General features: G+C 43.9%; 1 protein-coding gene across 2 annotated transcripts in view; it reads left to right on the top strand.

The window, feature by feature from the left end:
- The first annotated feature begins 981 nt into the window (after positions 1-981).
- Positions 982-27,315, top strand: part of LOC140459761 (bone morphogenetic protein 1-like) — a 130,065-nt gene continuing 103,731 nt past the window's right edge. The window contains exon 1 of one of the 2 annotated variants that reach the window (XM_072554264.1): positions 982-1,334. In XM_072554264.1, coding sequence (XP_072410365.1) covers positions 1,193-1,334 — 142 coding nt within the window. In that variant the 5' untranslated portion in view covers positions 982-1,192. The remainder of the gene's footprint in view (positions 1,335-27,315) is intronic. The other variant, XM_072554265.1, reaches the window with a different exon arrangement.

Genomic DNA, 27,315 nt, shown 5'->3' with positions numbered 1-27,315 from the left:
GCAGGCTGGACCATTGAATCCATTCCAGGCAGATAGACAGGTTTTTGACTTACAGGGGAGTTGAGAGTTATGGGGAACAGGCAGGACAGCAGAGTTGAGATGGCTGTCAGATTAGCCACAATCTGATTCTTGCATTGGAGGAGCCATCCCTTGCTCCCATCTTCCTGGTGGGAGGCCTTGTCAGGGCAGGACAAGGTGATGTCGACAGGCATTTCCCGATATTGCAGTGATCAAACACGTTAGCATAAAGCAGCTTCGTTCTGGGGGTATTGATGATGGGGGCAAGCAGATGGGAGGTAAGAGACCAGCCAAAAGGGAGCATTGGAGTAGCCAAGTCTGGAAGTAACAGTGGGATAGAGTGATTTGAACACGGAAGAAGACCATTTGGCCCATCGAGTCTGTGCCGGCTCTCTGAGATGCAACGTAATATGGCTCCAATTTACCCCCATTCTCTTCCCACAGTCTTGCGAAATTTATTCCCCTGAAATTCCCGTTCAGTTTCGTTTCGAAATTGTTCGAGTCTCCTCTCCCACTGTTCCCGTAAGCAGCTCATTAAAATCTCCTTTGCACCGTCTCACGCGCGCACATCCTTCCATTCATCGTTGGGTCACCCTGTTTGTTTATCTGTCAAACAAACAAGATTTGGCAAAACATTACTTCCCTGTAAATTGCCTGGGATGCAGTGGGAGGAGAGCACAGGGCTCGAGCAGAAAACTCAACCTTCGTGAGATGACCGCAAAATGATCGCATTTGGCAGAGACGTTCTTTTGTGGGAAGTTATGAAAGATTTGAATGAGCGATACGATTATATAAAGAGGGAACTCGGGGATCTGAGGAGAGCTGAGAGAGCACACCGTTTGGAAAAATTGCCTCTCCTCGTCAGCAGCGCACACACACAAGAGACACGTTTACTGTGTCGAGTTGGAGTTTCTCTGTTGGATTGGCTTGCTTTCCAAATCTTTCTCAGCTGATTAATGGCAGTTTAAGCTTTGCAAGGGAGGAAAAAAAAGGGGGCTGGAGCATTGCTGCTGACCCGCCCCTGGACCACACTCTCCACCTCCTGGATCTCCCTTAAGCTCTGGGCTTTTTTTTCCCTCTGATTTCCCTTCCTACGGTATTCTTTGTGTGTTTTCTCTCTGTCTCTGTCTGTCGCTCTCTCCTCTCTCTTGTTCCCTGCACTCAAGCCTCAGTGATGGCTGCAGCCAGGCTTGCACTTCTCTGTTTGACTCTGCACCGGGTCGCCAGCTCCTTCGACTACGACGACACCCTTTACGACTATTTTCCCGACCAAGACGACCCGACAGATGTCGATTATAAAGATCCCTGCAAAGCTGGTGAGTTTACAAGTCGATCAGCGTCCTGGAATGAGCAATTAGGCGTGGATTTTCATTTGAAAAATAATCTGTAAAGTGAGATTTGCAACCAAGACAAGTGAAACACTGGTGCTTAACTTATGAATAAATTTGGAGAAGTTTTGCAGAAAGGAGGTTTTGCAGGAGTTAGTAGTGGGATTTTTGTTTTGGCATAAAATGTGCATACTTCAAACAGCACTCCTTCCCCCCCCCCCCCCACCGTTGGAGGAACGGACAATAAAACACCGACTGTGAACTGTTGGGCGACTTGTTCAAATTCCATCAGGGTGTTGGGGGCAGAGGCAGGCCGGCACAGGAGTTATCGGGCTGTGCAGAAGTGGGGGGTGGGGGAGCGGGTGCCATTCAGATCCTTCCTCCCCAAGTGTCAGTTTCTCTGCCCGGGTCGGCTGTGCAAGTTTCCAGCCACTGTTTTGGGCGGACGGCAGACGTTAAGACGCCTGGGGAAGAGAGCGGGAAATCTGAATGGGGGGTTTGGTGGGGAAGAGAGAGAGGGGGGAGAGACATAAGCAGAAAGACCGGAGAAGGGAGTGAATGCGAGAGTTGGAGAATAGACAATGAGTTGGGTAGGAATAGAATGAGACCGTAAAAGGAGAATGGGGAGAGGATGAGAGAGAGATGGAGATTTGGATAGAGATGGGGGGGAAAAAGAGAGTACGAGACAGTGAGGGAGATGAGAATGGAGAGGGATGAGGACAGAAAGAGATTGAGGGAGATGGGAATCAGGAGAAATGGGGACAGATGGGGTACGGAACCAGTAAGAGAGATGCGCTAGAGAGAGAGAGATGGAGTAGAGAGACAGATGGGATGGAGAGACAGTAAGAGAGATGGGGTAGAGAGAGAGAGAGAGATGGAGTAGAGAGACAGATGGAATGGAGAGACAGTAAGAGAAATGGGGTAGAGAGAGAGAGAGATGGAGTAGAGAGACAGATGGGATGGAGAGACAGTAAGAGAGATGGGGTAGAGAGAGAGAGAGAGATGGAGTAGAGAGACAGATGGGATGGAGAGACAGTAAGAGAGATGGGGTAGAGAGAGAGAGAGATGGAGTAGAGAGACAGATGGGATGGAGAGACAGTAAGAGAAATGGGGTAGAGAGAGATGGAGTAGAGAGACAGATGGGATGGAGAGACAGTAAGAGAGATGGGGTAGAGAGAGAGAGAGAGATGGGATGGAGAGACAGTAAGAGAGATGGGGTAGAGAGAGAGAGAGATGGAGTAGAGAGACAGATGGGATGGAGAGACAGTAAGAGAGATGGGATAGAGAGTTTGTAGAAATGGGATAGAGAGACACAGATGGAGATGGCGAGAATAAGAATGAGATGGGGACAGGGCAAGAATAAGAGTGAGATTGGAACAGAGTAAGAATGAGAGAAGTGCAGAGACAACAGAAGGGAGGTAGAACTGGAGAACAAATGAGTGCGATGGGAATGTAGTGAATGAGAGAGAGAGATGGGGATAGATCGGATGAATGTTGTGCAGGGCACATGAGGAAACAGGGAAGGGGGAGTAAAAAGAGCATGAGCGATGAGAATAAGGACAGACGAATGAGAAATGAAAATGGGGCGAGAGTTTGAGAGCAGTGAGAGAATTGTCGGGGAAGTCTTTTTAAAAAGAAAATGGGAAGGGGATTAAACAGTTTTCTCAGAGCAAGTCTCAGGAAGGAATTGGAAGTGAAGAAAAAATGATTGAGGCAGTGCAAAATGGGAAGGGATGGAAAAATGTAGAGTGGGAGCCATTGTTCTAGGTAAGGCACTGTTGTAAACAGAGTCATTTCTGATCAAGTTTGGTTTATTGCTGGGAAAGACAGCTACGTGGTTGGCGCAGGCCTGTGGGATTCCTTCAGCAGCTTTCATAGGTACTTGAATCATGCCAGCGCTCGTCAATGCTCTGATCTCTTGAGAATAAAAAAACCCACAAAACAGGTCATTGCTTTATTGTTTCATAATTTGAGTTGGAAAGAAAGGTTTGTCTTTGAAAATCAGTGCTATGAAGATCTAGTTTAGAGTGAGGTACTGTTTGTTCCCGAATGATGATGATCCCTTTTAGCTTGCAAGGGCTTGTTATTTTTGATATTTGTAAGCAATATCCTTGATTTGCCGTATTATCAAACAGATTTAAACCTTGTGATACATTACTAATGTCTTTTTCACCCGGAATTAGTTCTCTGTAATATTCTTGCTCCATTTCCCTTATCTTAATGCTAAGCATCAGATGTGGCTCAATGGGCAACCAGTACATCTCTGTGTCAGGATGTGGTGGGTTTGGGCCCAATCCATAAACCTCAGCCCATAATTCAGGCTGACACTCCAGTGGAGAGTGACAGTTTTTGAAAGTGGTGTCTTTCGGATGAGGTGTTAATTCGAGGCCATGTCTGCCCCCTCAGGTGATTGCTAAAGTGGCTTTGGTACTCTTTCTGGGGAGAGCAGAGGACGTTCCTCCTGGTGACCTGGCCAATATTTATCCATTGACCAAAGTCATCATATTGTGTGAGCTTGCTGTGCACGTACTGGCTGTTTCAGTTTCTGCATTACAAGAAGGAATACATTTCAAAAGCACTTAATAGGCTGTAAAGTATTAAAAAGACATCCTGAAGTAATGAAGCACATGAAGTAAATACAAATGAAATGCATCACTAGTGTGTAAATGTAAATGTTCCCTTCATGCTGTGTAGCATTGCAAGGCTGAGGAATTGAATGCTGGCCTTTTGGCATCAGTTATTCCAGACTGTAACAGCTGCCTTTGCTCCCAGTTGAGTCTCCGTGAGTCATATTTTGCTTTTACCCGCCTGCATCCCTCTTCTGCATTGACCACCTGCTTTTACTTCATTTTCCTTGACCATCTTCAGATTTCCTTTCACGTTGTGCATCTGGGCTCAGGCAGTCCCTTGTCAGGCTTGATGTTTAAAATTTCTTCTGATGCTCTGCACAGGCCCCATTCACAACACGTTCTTTTAATGCGATTTAACTGCCAGGAGTGCTGGGTTCTTGCATTCTGCCATTCACTAAGGAGAGGCCATCCAAACTCTCCTGTCCATGTCTTAACTTGCACAAAGCCCTGTGCATCCACTTCCTATGCTTGCTGACTGACATTAGCTTCTGATCAAGCAGTGTTCTGACTTTGAAATTTTAATCTTCTTTTCAAATCAATCAAACAGCCAATCTACTCGATCCTCAAAGCACCACTTGCCCCATTTGAAGGTCACACTCTAGACTTATCAACCAACTCAGAACCCATCGAACTGGAGTGAGAACAAGTCATCCTTAGTTCAGAAGGGCAGCCTATGAAGAAGAGTCAAAGTTGCTTCTTTAACAGAGTGATCAGAACTGCACCAGATGAGGAGGAACCAAGTTCCTTTAGTCGCAGTTTTCCTTAATGAAAAATACAAGGAAATTTTCATAGATTTATTAAAGAACCATAAGAAATAGAAGATGGAGAAGGCTGTTCCACCCCTTGAGCATGCTTTGTCACTGAATTGTCATTGAATAGGATCATGGTTGATCTGCTTGTATCCAGCAGGAATTTAGTTTTAAACACCAACGTATTAAGATCTAGAATGCAGTCCTGAAAGGGTGTTGGAATCAGAATCAAAAGCAACTTTCGAAAGGGAGCTAATTGACAGAGGAGAGGTTTGGAGGAGTGCCAGGAGACTATTGGACAGCTCGAAGAGCCAGTCTGGACTCAACGAGTCGAATGGCCTCCTCCGTGCTATATCATTAAGCTAAGTCAGACTGAGTTTTTTATTATTGTCCTACTTGTTGGCTGTCTGACAGGGTCCTTGTGGTCCAGTTGGTGCTCAGAATCTGAGCACTGTCATGATCACCAAAATGATAATCATACAGTCACTCCGACATGACAATGTCTGAGTTAATTGCATAGCAATGGTGGAAGCTCTTGGATTTGTTTTCTTGCAGTTTGGGTTATTTTTGGGGTCTGGTTTCAGCATTGAATCAAATTGCGGGATCACCCGTCTCTGTAAATGAAGGGTTGGGCAGAACAGGCGAAGATTATGGGGAATTATGGTGAATTATGCTTCACAAAACGATCAGGCAAAAGTTGAGTTTGAATAAGAACCAATTACTTTCTTCGAGCAGTGCTTGAGTTTTGGCTGTGATATTTTAGGAACAATGCAAAGGCATCAGAGAGGGAGGAAAAGATTCTTGAGAATGGGTCCAGGGTTGAGGGATATAAGTTATGACAGCAGCTTAAAGAAGGAGGAACTATTTTCTTTGGAGAAGGGAGGTGTTGAGAGTAGCTTCCATGATTTAAAATCATGAGGCATCTGAACATACAGCGATTTTATACAGAGAAACTGTTCCTGCTAGCAGAGGATCGTGAACCTAAGGGCACAAATTTATAGTGATTAGCTAAAGAGGCAACAGTCACATGGGAAATACAGAGGGTGGTTAGGATCACCTGCCTTGTAACTATTCTGCAAATTGGAGTAGCCCACCAGGTAACAGGACTTGTGAACAAAGCAAATGTGTTTGACTGAATGAGTCTTTTCTGCTATTGCATATGGAGTTACCAAGTATTTCCCATGTGAGGTATCTGGTGTGTGATTGCTCTGTTCTCTTCTCTTGAATCCAGATGCAGTACCTTGAAAAAAATTCGACGAGTTGCAGTTGTTTGGTTGAACAAGTGAGCAGGGGTATGAGGCGAATTGAGAATTTTCTTTGCTTCACTGAATAAATCCCTCTTCTAAAAGTATTTTTATGGTCATTGCAGCCTTAGGTTGACAGGAAGATCAGCTGCTCATTCCCTTCCAATCCACCTGTTGGAACTATTATTTGGTTCAGTGCTGTGTGGTGGAACACTGGGACTATATAATGTACTCACTGTGGGGAGCTTGAATTAGCCTGAACTTGAACAAGTCTAGCTTGTGCCCTTCCAAACTTGATGTATTGTGCGGAGAGAGCTTTTTGAGCTATGTAACACAGGGAAGATTTGGTGGGTAAGGAGCTGCATATGGAGTGCAGACAGTTTGAGGAGATGATTGATGAGTTACAATGACAGCAATTTCCCCGATTGTGTATGGGCACGAGTACACTGTATGTGACCACACCAGTCTTGCCTGATTGCAGCTTCACAGCAATAAAGTGCCATGCAAATCAAGTGTATGCTGCATATCCCGAGGTGCGAAACCAGACTGAGAGTTAAAGTACTGATGTGCATCATGAGGCTGTCAGTAAATACACAGAATTAGAACCAAGACCATGAGGCAGCAACATAACCAATCAAACCTGAGGTCCTATGAGAGTGTCAAAAGAACAATATCAAGCATTGGGAGCGGTAACTAATTCAGAAAAATGCCTTGCATTTATGTAGCACCTTTTCCAACCACTGGACATATCAATATACTTTGCAGCCAATTAAAAGCTTTTGAAGCGAAGCCAGTGTTGAAATGTGATGGCTAATTTACGCACAGCAATCTCCCACAAACAGCAATAGGATCATGATTAGATTATGTTTTATTTTTAAACCAATATTGGCTGAATGCCAGGGATAACTCCCTGGGCCTTGCTCTCTTTTGAAGTATTGACCTGGGATCTTCTCCAAGCATGTAAGAGCGGAGAGTGGGTTTAACACCTCTGGATCATAGTCGAGCATCAGCCTTTGTGACTAAATCCTACCCATGATATTCTACTTCAAAGAAAAGAATGCTACCACTGAGCCACCTCTAACATAGATAGTTAACTGGTGGGCCAATCCCTTGCCTGCCTGGTGTCATTGAGATTTTTATCAAGTATTGATATTCCAAGTGGACAGCAGTGATTTCTGTGAAAGGTATATTCAAATCCTTCTAGAATGCTGGATGGAAGGTTCACCAATTGGTTAATGCCGAAAGGGGTGCGTAACATGAGAGATTTAGTAAGTGACCTTCGCACCCAGCATTGCTGAGAGCGTGGACTTGCGCTCTCCTTTTGTTATGAAAGCAAATCTGAAACTGAATCTTGGCACCATCTGGTAAACTAGATCAACCGCAATTATGAAGTGGGAGTTGCTACTTCATGGCTTTGTCCCTTAGGTGGTGAGATTATTCATTCATTCCATCAAGCCTGCATTGCCAGAGCAATCAAGAAGATTCTTGGGCGTTCTGATTCTGGCCTCAGTTCTACTTTTTTGTCATGCCTTCATAATCCTTGACTCCCCTTCTGTCCAACTCAGCCTTGAAGATGTTTAGTGACTCGCCCTCCACTTCTCCCTGGAGAGAGAATTCCAAAGACTGATGACCGTCTGAGAGAATCTTGTTTTCTATGAGCTCTTTTAACTCGGTTAACACGTGAGTCACTTGTCTCAGTCATCGAGTGTCTTAAATTCAGTTTCCTGAAAGCCCCTCATTCCCCTCCACTCTGCCAGACAAGCAATCTTCAGCACCCACATTAATTTTACAGGAGGCTTCCACTCAACCAGTCAAAACCTAAGTCCTAGAGATGAATGACCACATCGCCACACTGTCTACATTTAGCTTTCTCAGTCAGATATCTTTCTGATTCAACAAATTTAGTTTTTTTTTAAGTTCCTAATCCTTAGCGCTTTAACTTTGATCGGAATTCACCACATTTTAGAATGTCTGTTGGCTAAAGCTGCTGATTTGCTTTCCCCTTTGGCTCTGGTTATAACGGCGAGGCCCAGCATGAGAACGAAATGCCGCGTGTTGATTAAGTTTCCCTTCCTTGCAGCTACGATATTAAGACGTGTCCAGTGAAGAGCAATCAGATTCGCCAGTTGCAGAATCCACTTGTAAGGGAATCAGGTTTACCAAATGTGAACTGCAGCTCATTTGAACAGGCCCGTTTCCCTGTGTTTACCTTAATAAACAAAGTTAATGATTGCCAGCGAACTTGGGCAGAAGATGTTAGGAGGAGGGAATGAGCCACACACTTGAAAAAAAAGATCAGTTTCTAATTTCACTTGGAGATATTTCACAGGCCTTCACTGCTGCTTCCTTTGTATGCTGTGTGACCCATAGGCAGTAGAAATACCTATCTGCCTATCACCATGCAGGCATTTCATGTTTTCAGACATTTATCACCAATGGAACAGCTCTGTGATTAGAATATTGCCCGTTCACCGCTTATATGTCATAGTCATGCAGCACGGAAACAGAACCTTCAGTCTAACTTGTCTACGCTGACCAGGTTTCCCAAACTGAACTAGTCAAGTTTGTCTGCGTTTGTCCCATATGCCTCTGAACCTTTCCTATTCATGTACCTGTCCAAATGCCTTTTAGATATTGTAACTGTACCTGCATCTACTACTTCCTCTGACAGTTCATTCCATATCTGCACTACCCTCTGTGTGTAAACATTGCCCCTCCGGTACCTTTTAAATCTTTCCCCTTTCATTTTAAACCTATTCCCTCTAGTTTTGAATTCCCTCACCCTAGGGAAAAGACCTTTCCTATTCACCTTATCTGTGCCCCTCATGATTTTCTAAACCTCGATAGGGTCACTTCTCAACCTCCTTAATCTCCATCTGCCACTCCTTGGCCCATTGGCCCAGCTGATAAGATCCTGTTGTACTCTGAGATAACCAGTCTACACTGTGCACTATCACAACAATCACTACCACCTGATGAAGGAGCGACGCTCCGAAAGCTAGTGTGCTTCCAATGAAACCTGTTGGACTATAACCTGGTGTTGTGTGATTTTTAACTTTATACACCCCAGTCCAACACCGGCATCTCCACACAATTTTGGTGTCATCCACAAACATAGTTACCATGTTTCTTATTTTCTCATCCAAACCTTTTCTATAAATGACAAACAACAGTGGACACAGCACCAACCCCTGTGGAACGGTGCTGGTCACAGGCCTCCGGTTCAAATAACAGCCCGCTATCATTACCCTCTGTTTTCAACCATTAAGCCAATTTTGGATCCAATCAGCGAGCTTTCACCTGAATGCCATGTCATCTAACTTTACTAACCAACTTACCATTAGAACATTGTCAAAGGCCTTGCTAACGTCCATGTAGATAACATCCACTGCTCTGCCCTCATCAATCTTCTGGGTCACGTCCTCAAAGTTTATGTGCACTCCTGGAGGTTTTGAGCATTTTCGTCATATCGTAAGTGATGTGTCCTGGTGACTTCCTTTTCTGCACTCTATCCTCTTCACACTCAATGCCTGTGTTTTTCTAATCTCTAGTTGTTTCAAGAATCTTGCCATTCTTTCTCCCACCAAACTTGCTGTGCACTGTGCTTTATATTTCAGCAGCTTCTGCTCATCTGTTCCTCCTCAGGGACCCTGCCATCCTGTTTAGCACGTCTTCAGTTCGATGCTGATTGTCTGTAGTGGAGAGATTGTGGCCTGTCAAAATCTGCCTGGTGAAGGGCTTTTGCCTGAAACATCAATTCTCCTGCTCCTCGGATGCTGCCTGACCTGCTGCCCTTCTCCAGTACCACACCCTCGGCTCTAATCTCCCGCATCGGCAGTCCTCACTTTCACCTGTTAAAATCTGCAGTCAGCTCCATCGTTTGTACTCACAAATAATCCACCATCGACTCTGTTCTTCCTCCCACTCTTCACCTACTCCTCCTCAAGCTCACTCATCCTCTGCTTGTTCCATACCCTGCTCCAACTTTTATTTTCTTTGTTGATCACTTTCACAAAATGTTTTCAAATTTTGTGACTGCAGTGAGTGCCAGAGTTAGTTGTCTGTTCCTTTTCTTTTTTAATGATCAAGGGCATCTGTTGTACAATCTAAAAGTCAGGAAGCTATTCACACATATAGATCAGAAAGAAATTGAATCGCTGATACCAATTTCTCCTATCTGTTGGGTTCAAGACTGGTGTGACCCTTCTGTTTGATGTGTTGGACTTGAGGTGTGAGCAGTCAGAAATGGTTATCTTGAATTAAGTTACGCCACAAGTCAAACTGCCGACAAGAGTTGTTGCGTGAGGGAGCAGGCTTCCGTTGAGATCTGTTCGACCACGGGAAGATTAGTTTTTGTTTTCAGTCTGAAATGACATGCTAGACTGAGCTGAACTCAACCTGACACAAAGCATCCTTTGAAGATGTGCCCCAACATCCACTGCCACAGTTTCTGGGAAAACATCACGGCAAGGATGGTTAGCACAATGTGAGTGAAAAGGAAGAGCTGAAAACTGACTGCTAGGTAACCAAATGTATAGATCTTCAGAAAGAACGGAATAGAATCAAGTTACTTAGTGTCTGAAATATAGCGTTCACATACATTGGCTTATTCTGTGAACTAATGAATCAGGCTTCGCTGTTGAAGTATTGGCAAGGTCAATGGCACTTTCAGTTATTTAAGACTAAACAGTGCAGGGATTTCAAATGGGCTGAGATAGGAGGTTGCATGAGAATATCCAATTTGTGTTGCTACAACGTTTATGAAAATGCAACTTACCCAATAGATTCAACACTAAATGTCAAAACTTGTCATTCTAAGCAGAATGTATTCATTATTAGCAGTCATGCTTTTTTGCCCTGTAAACCGATGATTGCAAGTATAAATGAGCGTTCCTTTGGGTTCTGAGATTTTAAAATTGTTAAATTTATGGTTTTTTTATTTTTCCTCTTTCTCTCTATCTAGTCTTTAATTCTTTGTCCGTACCAGGTCTGATACTGAATGTGTCCCTTTTAAATCATTCTCTCATACAATCCTTCTTAAGTTTATTTCTCAAACCTTGGGCGACATTATGCCTTGGGCTGTTAAGTGGCAAGTAAAATACATGCTATATAATTGTCAGGCAATGATGATAGAGTCATAAAGAGTACAGCATGGAAACAGACCCTTCGGTCCAACTTGTCTATGCTGACCAGATATCCTGAATTAATTTAGTCCCAGATAATTTCCAACAAGAGAAAATCTGACCATCTCCCACGATATGCAATGGCATGACCATTACTAAATCCACACGATTAATAGCCTGAGGGTTGCCATTGACTAGAAACCGAACTGGACCACCAACTTAAATATTGTGCAGGTCAGAGTCTGGGGATTTTGCAGGGAGAACTCACCACACCAAAATCTGTCTACTATTAATAAGGTTAAATCAGGAGTGTGATAGAATACTCCTCACTTGCCTGATTGAATGCAGCCTTCGCAACACCGAGGAGCTTAACAAAATCAGCCATCAAGATTGACAACCCATCCACCACCTTGAACGTTCACTCCCTCACACCACTGATGCACAGTTGCAGCAAATTGCACTCTCTTTAGGACACACTGTAGCAACTCATCAGCCATCTTCAACAGCACCTTCCAAACCTGTGTCCTATTACCACCTTGAAACATGAGAACAGCAAATGTATGGAAGCACCACCATTTGTCTCCAGGCCACACACCATCCTAACTGGAACTGTATCACTATTCCTTTCCTGTCATTGGACCAAAATCCGAAACTCTCTTCTTAATAGTGCTGTAAATTTACCTACACCAGATGGACTGCAGCAGTTCATGAAGACAGCTCACTATAACCTTCTCCAGGGCAAATAAGGATGGGCAACCCTTGACATTAACGCCCACACTCCAGGAACAAATTAAATGAAAACCTCGAGGCCACTATAATTGAATCTATTGCACTTAATTGCTACCTTTTATCTATGCCTTCCTTCCTTCCTCCTTTCAGTCCAGTTAATACCAAGGCTGTGCACACTCTCCAGGGAGCTCATTGTCTTTCGTCCTTCCTGGGTATGTTCCTTTAACGAGCCTATTAATGAGCAGTTGGTCACTGAATGGGGCTGTGTTGTTTTTGTTGACGCAGTGACAGCACTTTCTGCACCTTTTTAACAGCTAAGGATGGTTTTCTCCTCCTGCCACTCCAGCCCAGGCATATAACACAAGCTGTCAGACAAATGGAGACTGCATCCGTCAATTCTTGGCAGTTTGAATGCTCTTGAGAGTTGAGATGATTGGGTTTGCAGTTTGATGGATATGGGTGAATGGGTAGGTCTCGTCAGAATGCTGTTGGTTTTGACGTGCGTGTGATTTTTATTTAAGTACCCTCTGTTGCTTCAAATCTGCCACATTCAATTCTGGATTTTTAAGTTAAATGCTATGAGCTCCCAAGAGTGCGGTGCAGTTTTGGCAGAATTTGTTTCCTTAAGTTGGCTGCAGGTTGTTGAGTGTTTTTGAAGATTTAAACAGTGGATTGAGCAGATAAATCTAGCTTGGCAGACCAAAGCATGCCACAGTCCAGACTTGCACAATACTGATGCAGAGAATGGAACACCTCTGTTCCCCATCTCTCTTAGTAGGGAATAGTATCCTCATGGTGGTGTCATTAGTAATCCAGTGTCCTGGGCTAATGTGTTCGGACACAAGTTCAAATCCCAAAGGGATCTTGATCAAATGGATCAATGGGCTGAAAAATGGCAGATGGAGCTCAGTCTGGCTGCACCCGATGTGGCTTCCTCTATATTGGGGAGACAGGCCGCCTACTTGCGGAACGTTTCAGAGAACACCTCTGGGACACCCGGACCAACCAACCCAACCACCCCATAGCCCAACACTTCAACTCCCCCTCCCACTCCACCAAGGACATGCAGGTCCTTGGCCTCCTCCATCGCCAGACCATGGCAACACGACGGTTGGAGGAAGAGCGCCTCATCTTCCGCCTGGGAACCCTCCAACCACAAGGGATGAACTCAGATTTCTCCAGCTTCCTCATTTCCCCTCCCCCCACCTTGTCTCAGTCAAATCCCTTGAACTCAGCACCGCCTTCCTAATCTGCAATCTTCTTCCTGACCTCTCCACGCCCCACCCCACTCCGGCCTATCACCCTCACCTTGACCTCCCTCCACCTATCGCATTCCCATTGCCCCTCCCCCAAGTCCCTCCTCCCTACCTTTTATCTTAGCCTGCTGGACACACTTTCCTCATTCCCGAAGAAGGACTGATGCCCGAAACGTCGATTCTCCTGTTCCTTGGATGCTGCCTGACCTGCTGCACCTTTCCAGCAACACATTTTCAGCTTCAGTCTGGATAAATGCAAGATATTGCATTTTGGTACAGCAAAAAAGGGCTTATACAGTTAATGGGAGGGCCTTGGGTAGTGTTGTAGGACAGAGGGACCAAGGGGTGCGAGTACATAATTCTTTGAAGTTAGTGTCACATCTCGACAGAGTGTTTAAAAAGGCGTTTGGCACGCTTGCCTTCACTGCTCAGTCCTTTGAGTATAGGAGTTGTGAAATCATTGTTGAGGATGTACAGGACTTTGATGAGGCCTCTTCTGGAGTACTGTGTCCAGTTCTGATCGCTCAGTTAATGGAAGTATATTATTGGCTGGGGAGGGTTCAGAAGAGATTTACCAGGATGTTGCCAGGTATGGAAGGTTTGACTTATAGAGAAAGGCTGCATAAGGTGGTACCTTTTCCACTGGAGAGTGGGAGATTGAGAGGCGACCTGAGAGAAGTTTATAAAATAATGAAGGGTATAGATAGAGTTAATGTCTTTTCTCTGGGATGGGAGATTTCAAGACAAGGGAGTACATTTTTAAGTTGAGAGGAGAAAGATTTAAAAAGGACATAAGAGGCAAATTTTTAACACAGAGGGTGGTTCACATGTGGAATGAACTTCCTAAGGAAGTGGTGGATGCGGGTGCAATTACAATGTTTAAAATACATTTGGATAAACACATGAATAGGAAAGGTTTGGAGGGACATGGACCAGGAACGTACAGGTGGGACGAGTTTAGCTTGGGATTATGTTCGACATGGACTAGTTGGACGGTCTGTTTCCGTGCTGTATGACTCTATGACTAACTCTCCAACTGAATGCTGGCTTTTACATGAAACTATAATTGATTATTGTAAAAACCCTGCTGTTCACTGTTATCTTTCTGGGAAGGTCCTCTGCTGTTGACTGGGCAGAATGAGCAGTTACTGTTAATTAACAGAATGTACCCGATGCCATCCACAGGGACCGAAGCATATTTATAAACAGTCAGTTGGCTGGAAGGCTGGTTTGTGATGCAGAGTGACACCAACATTGAGGGCTCAATTCCCACACCAGCTAAGGTTACCATTAGCATTCTGCCTTCTCAACCTTGCCCCTTACCTGAGGCTTAGTGACCCTCAGGTTAAACTCACCACCAGTCATAGAGTCATAGAGATGTACAGCATGGAAACAGAACAGACCCTTCGGTCCAACCCGTCCATGCCGACCAGATATCCCATTCCAATCTAGTCCCACCTGCCAGCACCTGGCCCATATCCCTCCAAACCCTTCCTATTCATATACCCATCCAAATGCCTCTTAAATGTTGCAATTGTACCTGCCTCCACCACTTCCTCTGGCAGCTCATTCCATACACGTACCACCCTCTGCGTGAAAAAGTTGCCCCTTAGGTCTCTTTTATATCTTTCCCCTCTCACCCTAAACCTATGCCCTCTAGTTCTGGACTCCCCGACCCCAGGGAAAAGACTTTGCCTATTTATCCTATCCATGCCCCCTCATAATTTTGTAAACCTCTATAAGGTCTCCCCTCAGCCTCTGACGTTCCAGAGAAAACAGCCCCAGCCTGTTCAGCCTCTCCCTGTAGCTCAGATACTCCAACCCTGGCAACATCCTTGTAAATCTTTTCTGAACCCTATCAAGTTTCACAACATCTTTCTGATAGGAAGGAGACCAGAATTGCATACAATATTCCAACAGTGGCCTAACCAATGACCTGTACAGCCGCAACATGACCTCCCAGCTCCTGTACTCAGTACTCTGACTAATAAAGGAAAACATACCAAACGCCTTCTTTACTATCCTATCTACCTGCGACTCCACTTTCAAGGAGCTATGAACCTGCACTTCAAGGTCTTTTTGTTCAGCAACACTCCCTAGGACCTTACCATTAAGTGTATAAGTCCTACTAAGATTTGCTTTCCCAAAATGCAGCACCTCGCATTTATCTGAATTAAAATCCATCTTCCACTTCTCAGCCCATTGGTCCATCTGGTCCAGATCCTGTTGTAATCTGAGGTGACCCTCTTCGCTGACCACTACACCTCCAATTTTGGTGTCATCTGCAAACTTACTAACTGTACATCTTATGCTCGCATCCAAATCATTTATATAAATGACAAAAAGTAAGGGCCAGCACCAATCCTTGTGGCACCCTACTGGTCACAGGTCTCCAGTCTGAAAAACAACCCTCCACCATCACCCTCTGTCTTCTACCTTTGAGCCAGTTCTGTATCCAAATGGCTAGTTCTCCCTGTATTCCATGAGATCTAACCTTGCTAATCAGTCTCCCATGGGGAAGCTTGTTGAACGCCTTACTGAAGTCCATATCGATCACAACTACTGCTCTGCCCTCATCAATCCTTTTTGTTACTTCTTCAAAAAGCTCAATCCAGTTTGTGAGTCATGATTTCCTACGCACAAAGCCATGTTGACTGTCCCGAATCAATCCTTGACTTTCCAAATACATGTACATCCTGTCCCTCAGGATTCCCTCCAACAACTTGCCCACCACCGAAGTCTATAGTTCCCTGGCTTGTCTTTACCGCCCTTCTGAAACAGTGGCACCATGTTTGCCAACCTCCAGTCTTCCGGCACCTCACCTGTGACTATCGATGTAACAAATATCTCAGCAAGAAGCACAGCAATCACTTCTCTAGCTTCCCGCAGAGTTCTTGGGTACACCTGATCAGGTCCTGGGGATTTATCCACCTTTACCCTTTTCAAGACATCCAGCACTTGCTCCTCTGTAATCTGGACATTTTGCAAGATGTCACCATCTATTTCCCTCCAGTCTATATCTTCCATATCCTTTTCTACAGTAAATACTGATGCAAAATATTCACTTAGTATCTCCCCCATTTTCTGTGGCTCCACACAAAGGCCGCCTTGCAGATCTTTGAGGGGCTCTATTCTCTCCCGAGCTACCTTTTTATCCTTAATATATTTGTAAAACCCCTTTGGATTCTCCTTAATTCTATTTGCCAAAGCTATCTCATGTCCCCGTTTTGCCCTCCTGATTTCCCTCTTAAGTATACCTCTACTTTCTTTATACTCTTCTAAGGATTCACTCGATCTATCCTGTCTATACCTGACATATGCTTCCTTCTTTTTCTTAACCAAACCCTCAATTTCTTTAGTCATCCAGCATTCCCTATACCTACCAGCCTTCCTTTTCACCCTGACAGGAATATACTTTCTCTGGATTCTTGTTATCTTGTTTCTGAAGGCTTCCCATTTTCCAGCCGTCCCTTTACCTACGAACATCTGCCCCCAATCAGCTTTTGAAAGTTCTTGCCGAATACCGTCAAAGTTGGCCTTTCTCCAATTTAGAACTTCAACTTTTAAATCTGGTCTATCCTTTTCCAAACTATTTTAAAAAGAATAGAACTATGGTTGCTGGCCCCAAAGTGCTCCCCCACTGACACCTCAGTCACGTGCCCTGCCTTATTTCCCAAGAGTAGGTCAAGTTTTGCACCTTCTCTAAATGGTATATCCCCATCCCTTTCTGAAGAGAGACCAACCACTGGTTCACTGGGACTATGGCGCCTTTACCTTAAATAACTTTGAAAACTCTGGGATAGAAAGCCACAAATGCATGCTGGCTTCTGACACAAAGGTAGATGGATCCACAAAATTCCCAAGAGATATTGACAGATGCAGTGAACTGAGCAAAATTGGATTTCAGTATAAGCAAATGTAAGCAAAGTAGGGATCGACACATTTGGCTGCTCGTGTAGATAACCTCTTAAAATACCATGGACAGGTACAGAAAGTAATCAGGAAGAACACAAAAGGGTAGAAATTGTGCTTCACTGACACAGAGCCCTGGCTTGACCAAACTTGAGAGTCACTATGAGTAATTCTGCAGCCCACACCTGAGGTATGATATATTGGGCTTGGGCAGGGACAGCACTGTCGATTTATCAGAGTGACACTTGGACCTTGTAGGGGAATTGTACATGCTTTTCTTTTTATTCATTCAGAGGATGTGGCCTTCATTGGCAGGGCCATCTTTAATGCCTTTGACCCTGTGTGAAGGTAGTAGTTATTGAACCGCTACAGTCCATTTGGCATTGGTACACTCATGATGCTGGTTGAGTTCCAAGATTTTGATCCAATGACACTGAAGAAACAACAATATATTTCCAAGTCAGGATGGCGTGTGACTTGGAGGGGAACTTGCAGAGGTGGTGGGTGCTCCCACATATCTCCTATCTGTGTCTTTCTCGAAGAAAGTGATTATGGGTTTGGAAAGTGATGTCTCAGGACCGTTGGTGAATTTCTGCAGTGCACGTTGTAGATAGTACACACTGCTGCTACTGAGCATCGGTAGTTGGGGGAATGCATGTTTGTAGATATAGTGCCCAATAAATGGGCTGCTTTGTCTTGGATAATATCGAGCTTCTTGAGTGTTGTTGGAGCTGCACTCATCCAGGCAAGTGGGATTGTATTCCCCGTAAATGAGATGGTTAAAGGGTGATAAGAATGAAGTTTTAAAGATAGTAAAGGTGTCAGACAGGTAAGATGGAGAGGAACTATTTCTGTTGGTTGGGGTAGTCAAAGAGAAGGGGATACTATCCAGGGATTAAGAACTGGTCCTTGTAAGAGTGAAATCAGAAAACATTTCTCCCTCAGAGAGTGGTACCAATTTGGAGTTCTATTTCACACAATGTCATTGATGTTAGATCAACTGAAAACTTTAAATCTGTAACTCATAGGTTTTTAATATGTGCTATATGGTGTCAGATCAGTCACAATAATATTAAACAGTGGAACAAGCTTCAGGGACTGAAAGTCGGCTTGGAGTCAAAGAGTCATACAGCACAGAAACAGGCCTTATGGTTTAACCAGTCCAAACTAAACTCGTCCCACCAGCCTGCTCTGGGCCCATATCCCTTCAAACCTTTCCTATTTATTGACTTATCTAAATGTCTTTGAAATGCTGTCACTGTACTGACATCCACCACTTCCTCAGGAAGTTCATTCCACACGCGAACCACCCTCTTGTGGAAAACATTTGCCCTTCATGTCTTTTTAAAATCTCTCTCAGCTTCATTGGATGTCTCTCCTGAGCCAATTAAGGAGACATTTGGTGGGATAACCAAAGGTTTGGTTAAATAGGTCAGCCTTAAAGAGTATCTTACAGGAGGAAGGAGAGCAACAGATATTTGCTTTGGCGTAATTTGCTGCTCTTTGTATATCTCCCATTCATCAAAGTGGGGATATGTTGCAATGAATTTTGCAATACCTGATGAGATACTGACACCGCTGATCTGTCTGCCTGTTTAGATTCAAAGCTTTGTATTGTTTGAAAACAGCAGAAGCTGTAGTGTTTAAAAATATTTCGTGGGCAGCTGTTCAAATGGCGCACTGTGTAAAGCCATCAATCATCAAAGACAAACCTTGAATGAAGGTTTGAGAAGTTCAGTATTAAAATGACACATGTTATGACTGGAATTGAAACACCTTCCATTTGAGACACCTGTGTCAGCCAGGTCAAACAGTATGGAAGAGTGAAGCCACGACACTGTCCGCTCCCAGGACAGACATAGCACAAGGTTAGATACACTGTCCCATTGAACATTCAGATACAGCATGGGGTTAGGTACAGAATAAAGCTCTCTCTACCCTGTCTCCTATCAAACTCTCCCAGGACAGATACAGTTGCGGTTAGATCCAGAGTAAAGCTCTCTTTATACTGTCCCATCAAACACTCCCAGGACAGGTATTGCCAGGAGAAGATACCATTTGAACAGCTGCCCACGAAATATTTTTAAACACTACAGCTTCTGCTGTTTTCAAACAATACAAAGCTTTGAATCTAAACAGGCAGACAGATCAGCGGTGTCAGTATCTCATCAAGTATTGCAAAATTCATTGCAACATATCCCCACTTTGATGAATGGGAGACATACAAAGAGCAGCAAATCACGCCAAAGCAAATATCTGTTGCTCTCCTTCCTCCTGTAAGATACTCTTTAAGGCTGACCTATTTAACCAAACCTTTGGTTATCCCACCAAATGTCTCCTTAATTGCTGTATAGTTTGACATCTTCTCATTTTCCTATGGTTTTATGTTTTGCGATACCTTTACATTGTTTGATAGTGGCGAAGTTCTTGAGTAAATGCTTTTAAGCTACTGTTGAATAATGTTGAGTGGAAGTGTTGAAAGAAGAGTAGTCCTCAGCGCTGGACCTGATGCTTGCTTTTGAATGCATTGAAGATGCTCAAGAGCTGATTAATGCGGTCTGTAGCCACTCAATTCCTGTGTTTATTGTCCTTTTCGAATTAGCAGAGAGTCTCTCAAGGCAGACTGGACTCAAACTGCGGAGCAGCCCTAACTTGATGGTGTCTCTAATATTTATCTGTCCGTGTGATTTGTGCCTTGGAGATTTGTGCGATACGGAGGAACTTCCACGAGTGGCAGTGTTAAGTTCGCACAGCAGGGGATTCAAAACTGGCTATGTTCCACAGCAATCTTGCCAGTGTAAATGCTGCTCTCCCCACTTTCTCCTCCACACTCTGCTAATATTGGCACAAAAACCCGTGCCCTGCTTCCAGAGACCGTTTCTACGGTTCCCCCTTCTCTCTCTATTGAGCAGCTGGCGTTTTCACTGGCAGGCGATCTGTGTTCTGTATCCTGGCATCGGCTCGCATTGCCAAGCAACTGGGGACGCTGGTCGACATCAGCTGTATGTTCAGCTGCTTCCCCTGAAGAAAAGGCTGTCCAACGAGCTTGGCTTAACTGTCTGTGCACAGTATTTGCTCTCTATCCACCTCCGTGGCTGTGGTTACCGTCTCACCGGGGTTCAGATACTTTCACAGAGAAACTGTTGAGGGAAGTGACAACACAACATTAACTTGTACATAGAGTGTGTCGATCACACAATTAATGTGTTTCTGAAGCAGGAGTGGAGAAGAGCCCTCTTCTGGCTTTGCATTGTGACTTTTGCATCCAGTAGTCTGATATGATAGGAACTGCTATGTGACAAATGCCCATCGAGTTAAGCTCTTATGATCGTGTAGATACATAGAGTCATACAGCAAGGAAACAGACTCTTTGGTCCAACCAGTCCATGCCGAATATAATCCCAAAATAAACTAGTCCCATATCTTGGCCCATATCTCTCCAAATCTTTCTTATTCATGTATTTATCAAAGTATCTTTTAAAGTTTTAACTGTACCCTGCATCTACCAGTTCCTCAGGAAGTTCATTCCACATGCAAACCACCCTCTGTAAAACTTTTCCCCTCATGTCTTTTTCAAATCTCACTCCTCTCACCTTAAAAATATGTCCCCCAGTTCTTGAAATCCCCCACTCGAGGGAAAAGACCTATCATTAACCCTATTTATACCTTTCATTGATTTTATAAACCTCTGTAAAGTCACCCCTCAACCTCCTAAGCCCCAGTGAAAAAGGTCCCAGCATGACAGGGAGAGGCTGAACAGGCTGGGGCTGTTTTCCCTGGAGCATCGGAGGCTGAGGGGTGACCTTATAGAGGTTTACAAAATTATGAGGGGCATGGATAGGATAAATAGGCTAAGTCTTTTCCCTGGGGTTGGTGAGTCCAGAACTAGAGGGGCATAGGTTTAGGGTGAGAGGGGAAAGATATAAAAGAGACCTAAGGGGCAACTTTTTCACGCAGAGGGTGGTATGTGTATGGAATGAGCTGCCAGAGGATGTGGTGGAGGCTGGTATAATTGCAACATTTAAGAGGCATTTGGATGGGTATATGAATAGGAAGGGTTTGGAGGGATATGGGCCGGGTGCTGGCAGGTGGGACTAGATTGGGTTGGGATATCTGGTCGGCATGGACGGGTTGGACCGAAGGGTCTGTTTCCATGCTGTACATCTCTATGACTCTATGCCAACCTCTCTTTATAACTCAAACCTTCCATACCTGACAACAACGTGGTAAATCTCCCCTTAAACCTCTCTAGCTAAATAATATCCTTCCTATATCAGGACGACCAGATGCGGACTCATCATGCAAGTACGGTCGAGTTATTAGTTAACTTTGGCTCACAGATGCAGACATGAGGTGAGGAAACCCACAGTGATGGGAAACTTTGGGAACCTCAGCAGCACACTCAAGAATTCCTCTGGAACACGCTTTTATCGCCACAAGCTGTGTCTCACATGACTGATACGTGATGTTGCACCATTAAACTTCATCTGCGACCTGCCTGCCCAAGGGTACGGAATCTTCCTCTGATTCAGGCCTCAAATATCCACAGCTGACACACTTTTGCCATGTGTGAAGGGTGTTGCTTCCCCTCTTTGCTCTGAGTTCACAACTGTTACTGATCGAGGTGGCTGCAGTTGGACCTTCAATTACAGAGGGTGGGAACGTAGCAGAATCCTTCTGTTCTGACTCCACACCTGCTCCCACAGACGCAGATTGAGGAGTGCATTATAGTTGGCTGTAGTGCTCCATGTGGCCAAATAGTCAATTGGCAGGTTATTCTGCCTTGGCTCCAGCTTGATGTCGAGACCATGTTTCGTGGTCTGCCTCCCTATCTGGTGAGGTATACCATCACAATCATAGAATCCTTACAGTGTGAAAGCAGGCCATTTAGCCCATCGAGTCCACACCGATTCTCCGAGGATCATCCCCCATTCTTGAAACCTGCCATTTCCCACGGCCAATCCATCTAACCTGCGTATCTCTGAAACATGGGAGGAAACCGGACTACCCAGAGGAAACCCACGCAGACACTGGGAGAATGTGCAAACTCCACACAGACAGTCGCCCGAGGGTGGAATTGAACCCGGTTCCTGGCTCTGTGAGGCAGCAGTGCATAACTCACTGTTCAAGAGGGAGAAGTTTAAAGGATAATCTCTTGCTTTTCAGGGCAGTCCTCTCTGCTACCATTTTCTAAGTCAATCAGCTCAGCTCCTTCCTTTCAGCCAAGGAAGGACTGCATCCAGCTCTTCAGAATACTGCCATGGGATCTTCTACATCTGTCTGAGGGGGATAGACAGTCTCAGTTTAGGCTCAAACATAATGATGGCACTTGCTTAGTACTGTTCTGGAGTATAAAGGAATTCCAAACATTCTCTTGAGTGAAAAAATTCCTCCTCATCACAGTCCGAAATGGCTGGACTCTTCCTGAAGGCTGCAACACCACCCCAACAAAACAAAACCGGGGAAAGCATCCTTTCTGCATCTCCCCAGTCAAGCTCAAGAAGAATTTTGTCTGCTTGAATAAGATCACCTCTCATTTTCCTAAACTCTGGAGAATGCAGCTCTGGCCTCCTCATAAGATCATCCTGCCATTCAATCAATTGAAGAAAGCCACTGGAAATGCATTTCCCCATTGATCCTGGTAACAGCACAATCTCCCACGTGCCCAGTGTTGAGACATTATACCTACTCTCCTTTATCAAGGTAACAATGAACCCTTCTCAGAAGTTGGCAGCAAAGGTTGAGCACCAGGTGAATGCTATCATACTTAACATCTCTTGGACAAAGAACAAATACAGGAAGAAGGGTCAGTGTCATTCTCTCAGACCTAGCCAGTCATCCTTGTCCCCCGTCACTGGTTGAATGGCCTTTGGCTTCCACAGAAGAACAGCAGTGATTTCCTGGAGGGAGCAAGGTGGAGTGTATCTGGTACAGTGTGAGTGACAGACCAGTTTGTATAAAGACTTACAGAGGATATGTCTTATTGTCAGCAGTTTTCGATGAGCCACAACATTGATCTGCTATTGGTCATGTCTCCTCGGACTCTGAGTTACAAAATTTAATGGAACATAGTCCTTTTTAATTTGTAACATTTCATTTTATAGAGGCAGAAACCCTCAGAACATTGCATTTAAAAAGTACTTGAAATGTCATAATATCCAAGGTTGGGGACCGGAAGCTGGAAAATGAGATGACAGCTGCAAAGCTTTCTTTCAGTATGCATAGACACAATGGGCTGAATGGCCTCCTGCATTGTAACCTTTTCACATATGTGTCTCTTCACCAGCATCTGTGCATGTGTTTTCAGGTAAATCTAACATTATTCCCATCATCTCACAAGCAGTCTTTTCTGTAACGTTCAATTCAGATATCATTTAGGTGTTCCTAAGTTTCCATTTCAGAGGTTATTCAATCTGTTTACTTTCTCAGTCTGAACCACCCCGCACTCTCTCGCAATCAGCAAACAGTCTTGTGCTTCCTCTGTTAGATTCTGTCAGAGCTATTGTTCTCTGACCTCCTGTTTCAAATGTTCACTATTTGCAGTTTGTTTTCATGCAAGTGTTTTCTCAGACCCATTCTTGGAATGTATGTGTTGTTGCCAATGCCAGCCTTATTGCCCATACCGAAGTGCATTTGAGAAGGTGGTGATAAACTAGGTTCCTGAGCATTGCATGTGGTGTAGGGACAGTCGGACTACTCAGAAGACCTTCCACAGCTGTGATAATCGGACTTCAACAGCAACAAGCATCTTCCCCACAGCTTGGGGTGATTCCACTCTGTGGAGAGTCTTTCCCCTCATTCCCATTGACTTCAGTTTGGCTCAGGCTCCTTGATGCTGTACTCAAAACAAATGCTGCCTTGATGTCAAGGGCAGTCATTTTCACCTCAGTACTGGAATTCAACTCTTTTGGTCCATGTTTGGACCAACACTGAATTGAGGTGAGAGTCAAGTGGCCCTGGTGGAACCCAAACTATGTGTGCTTGGGTGGGTTACTGGCAAGTAAACATTGCTGAGAAAGTGTTACTGATAATCAAAAATAGACCAATAGACCACAAATTGAATTTCTCCTGCTTTTTGTGGATCATGCAGTTTGAGGCAGATTGTTCCAGGTTGTCAGGTAGATGCCAGTGTTGAAGCTGTTCCGGAGTAACCTGGCTAGGGGTACGGATTAGAGTGGTGCTGGAAAAGCACAGCAGGTCAGGCAGCATCCGAGGAGCAGGAGAATCAATGTTTCAGGCAAAAGCCCTTCATTTTGCCCAAAACGTCGATCTTCCTGCTCCTCGGATGCTACCTGACCTGCTGTGCTTTGTCAGCACCACTCTAATCTTGACTCTAATCTCCAGCATCAGCAGTACCTACCTCCACCTGGCTAGGGGTCCAGCTAGTTCTAGACCACAAGCCTTCCTTATTACAGCTGTGATGTTGTCTGGGGCCTTACTTCACCGTGCACACCTCTGGTATGATAACTAATGATTGCAATTTGGTTTAGGATTGAGAAATAGTTTCTGTCCCCACTAATTGACTCCTACTCCAGATTTCTCCTCTCTTAAGGACACTATCATCTGTACCTTGGTCAAACTATCAATGTATCGAAAATCATTTCGACTGAAGTGATAAACGTATGAATAGAAGATGGCTGTGCCAGAGCAATCACTTTCACCATATCACGAAGATGGAGTGACCAGAAAAGTTTCAGCCATCCCCTCTACTGCTGTCAAAAAAAAAATATTGGAGTTTGAAACGTAACCCAACATCTTATGTTTGTTTTTCACCCTGGGAGTAAGATTAATTTGGCTTCTTAGCATTGATGTTTTCAAAAGAGTGACATTTCTCTGGCTGAGTGTAGCATTGATTCTGTTATTGTAAAAATTCCAAAGAATTTTGGCCCACTAGAAAATATATATGTTATATTCCTTTTGTGTGTCAGCCACAATTCTATGGCATGTTTTCAAGGAGAAATAAAGAACAGATTGGTTCCACTGATTGTTGAAGGAATAGAGGCCCTTTACTCCCTTCGATCATAGGATTTACACAACACAGAATTGCAAAGCAAGTGTAGTCTTCTGAAAAAGTCTAATTCTTTTTAATGGATTATCTCCACTTACTCACCATGGGGAATCCAAAACTAGATGGCATAATTTTAAAAGGGATCTGAGGGGCAATCTTTTCACACACCGTATTTGAAACAAGCTACCAGAGGAAGTGATAGAGCAGAGTTCAATTACACTTAAAATATGTTTGGACAGGTACATGAGTCAGATAGGTTTAGAGGGATGTGGGCCAAACGTAGGGAAATGGGACTAGTTTAGTTTGGAAAACTTGGTAGGCATGGATGAGTTTGACCAAAGGGTCTGTTTCTGTGCTGTATGACTAGATCTATATTTACTGGCCTTTAGAAAAGTGAGAGGGGATCTCATTAAAATGTAAAATTCTAACAGTGTCTGCAGTGGAGGGGGCATGTCTACAATGAAGGGTCACTTTGGACTGAAATGAGAAAAAATCTCTTCAGGATGGTGAACCTGTGCATTTCTCTACCACAAAGTTATGGAGGTTAAGTCACTGAGTATGTTTGTTTAAAAAATTTTTTTTGAACATTCAAGATGTCAAAGAGTGTGGCGATTGAAGTGAGCATATGAGCCAGTGGATCAGCCACGATCATACTGTATGACAAAGCTGGTTTGATGGGCTATCACTCCTTCTATTTTCTATTTTCCTATATCCTTCATCACAACTTTTAACCATTTTCTCTCTAAATCTCTGCCCTTTTATTAGGAATCATTGTTACTTTATGAAGGGTAGAAATAGTATTAATTCATCTTGGAAATTAATTGCTTCAGATACATTGAAGTTGCCTTCCATTTCAACACATTGTTTGCCACCTACTTGCTTTGTTTGGGAGTCTACCTGCAAACTGTTTCTCCTTCTCTTGCATTCTTTTGAATGCTCTCTTTTGAATTTGGCTTTTTTCTTCAGACTTTCTACATAATAGAAGACTGAATTTGAATGTTATCAGGCCCAGAATTTCTCCATCGTGCTCCTCACATTTTGCAGCTTTTACCAGGATCACTGAGCGGCTATCAGACAACTTTAATGAATAAGGTGACCATGTGCTCATTAAAACGAACGAGGGTAGCCAAGGGAACAGGGCCGTTTAACAGTATTTGAAAAAATAAGTAGACTAATACTGACAACAGTCTTTAAAGAGAGCAGGAGGTGAAATTACAAAGAGTTTAGTTTACCTCTTCCAAAGTGATATCAATTTGGGAATTGACCATTCAATTTGGAATACTGCAAACATAGTTCAGTTCTTTAAACAAGGAAAGAGAGACATTATAGACCTGTTGGTTGAAAATCTATTTGGAATGCAAAGGCAGAGCAGCTGAGAACTTAGAGAAATTTGAGCTATCACAATCAACATGGGGTTGTAAAGGGCAGGTCATATCTGATGAACGTAATTGGTCATTTTGAGGATATAGTTAAAGTTATAAATGAGAATGTCTAAAGACGAAATTCTTGTGAACTTCCAGAGTGCACTTGATAAGGTTTCACGTAAGACACTGTAATTTTGTATCTGATGTTGTGGATTGAGGATACCTTGCCAATGCAGTTGAGAAATTGGTAAGACAGCAGAAGACAGAATGAAGATTTGCACTCAAATGCATGACTTGTCACGCAAGCAAATATGCTGTATTTATATTCATAGTTATTCGCAACTTAGACCATCCAGTAGAGATCCATATCTTTAAATTGACTGATTTTCAGGATAGGAACAAAAAGTCAATAGCTGAGACTTTTATTGCTGGAATGAAGATGTAAATGGATATGGAGATAAGGTTAGTGAATGGAGTTAGGACACCCATGGCCGACTTGAATGGTGGAACAGACTTGGGGAGCGGAATGGCCTCTTCCTGTTCAAGTATTCCCACTATATAGTGAGCCGGATTGCCAGTGCTGAGTGGCTTGCTTCCCGTAAGCCGAAGGTAGCTTTTGAAGTCACCCTGGCAAAGACGGGCATAATCAGGAAGTGAGGCAGGAGCCTTCTGAGATTGGCATTGTATGTTCAAAACTACCACTGCGCCGTCGAGTGGGCTGTGCATATTTCACGATTAAAGTTGTGCAGCTGATGTCGAACCTCAGATAGAAAATCTGCCTGCTCCACAGCTATTCTCTGACCTTTAAGTACAGTGGATTCCTCTTAAAAAGAAATGCACAAAAGAATTGTTTCAAGTGGTCAACATTTTTTATATAATACGCTTTTGTGTTGGAGACCACAGCATGTTTTCTGGTCTCAATTCCCTTTTGATAAAAATATGGTGCTCCTCCTC

The sequence above is a fragment of the Chiloscyllium punctatum genome, chromosome 35 (genome assembly GCF_047496795.1).
Source record: "Chiloscyllium punctatum isolate Juve2018m chromosome 35, sChiPun1.3, whole genome shotgun sequence".
Lineage (NCBI taxonomy): Eukaryota > Metazoa > Chordata > Chondrichthyes > Orectolobiformes > Hemiscylliidae > Chiloscyllium > Chiloscyllium punctatum.
This window is presented reverse-complemented; position numbering and strand designations above follow the sequence as displayed.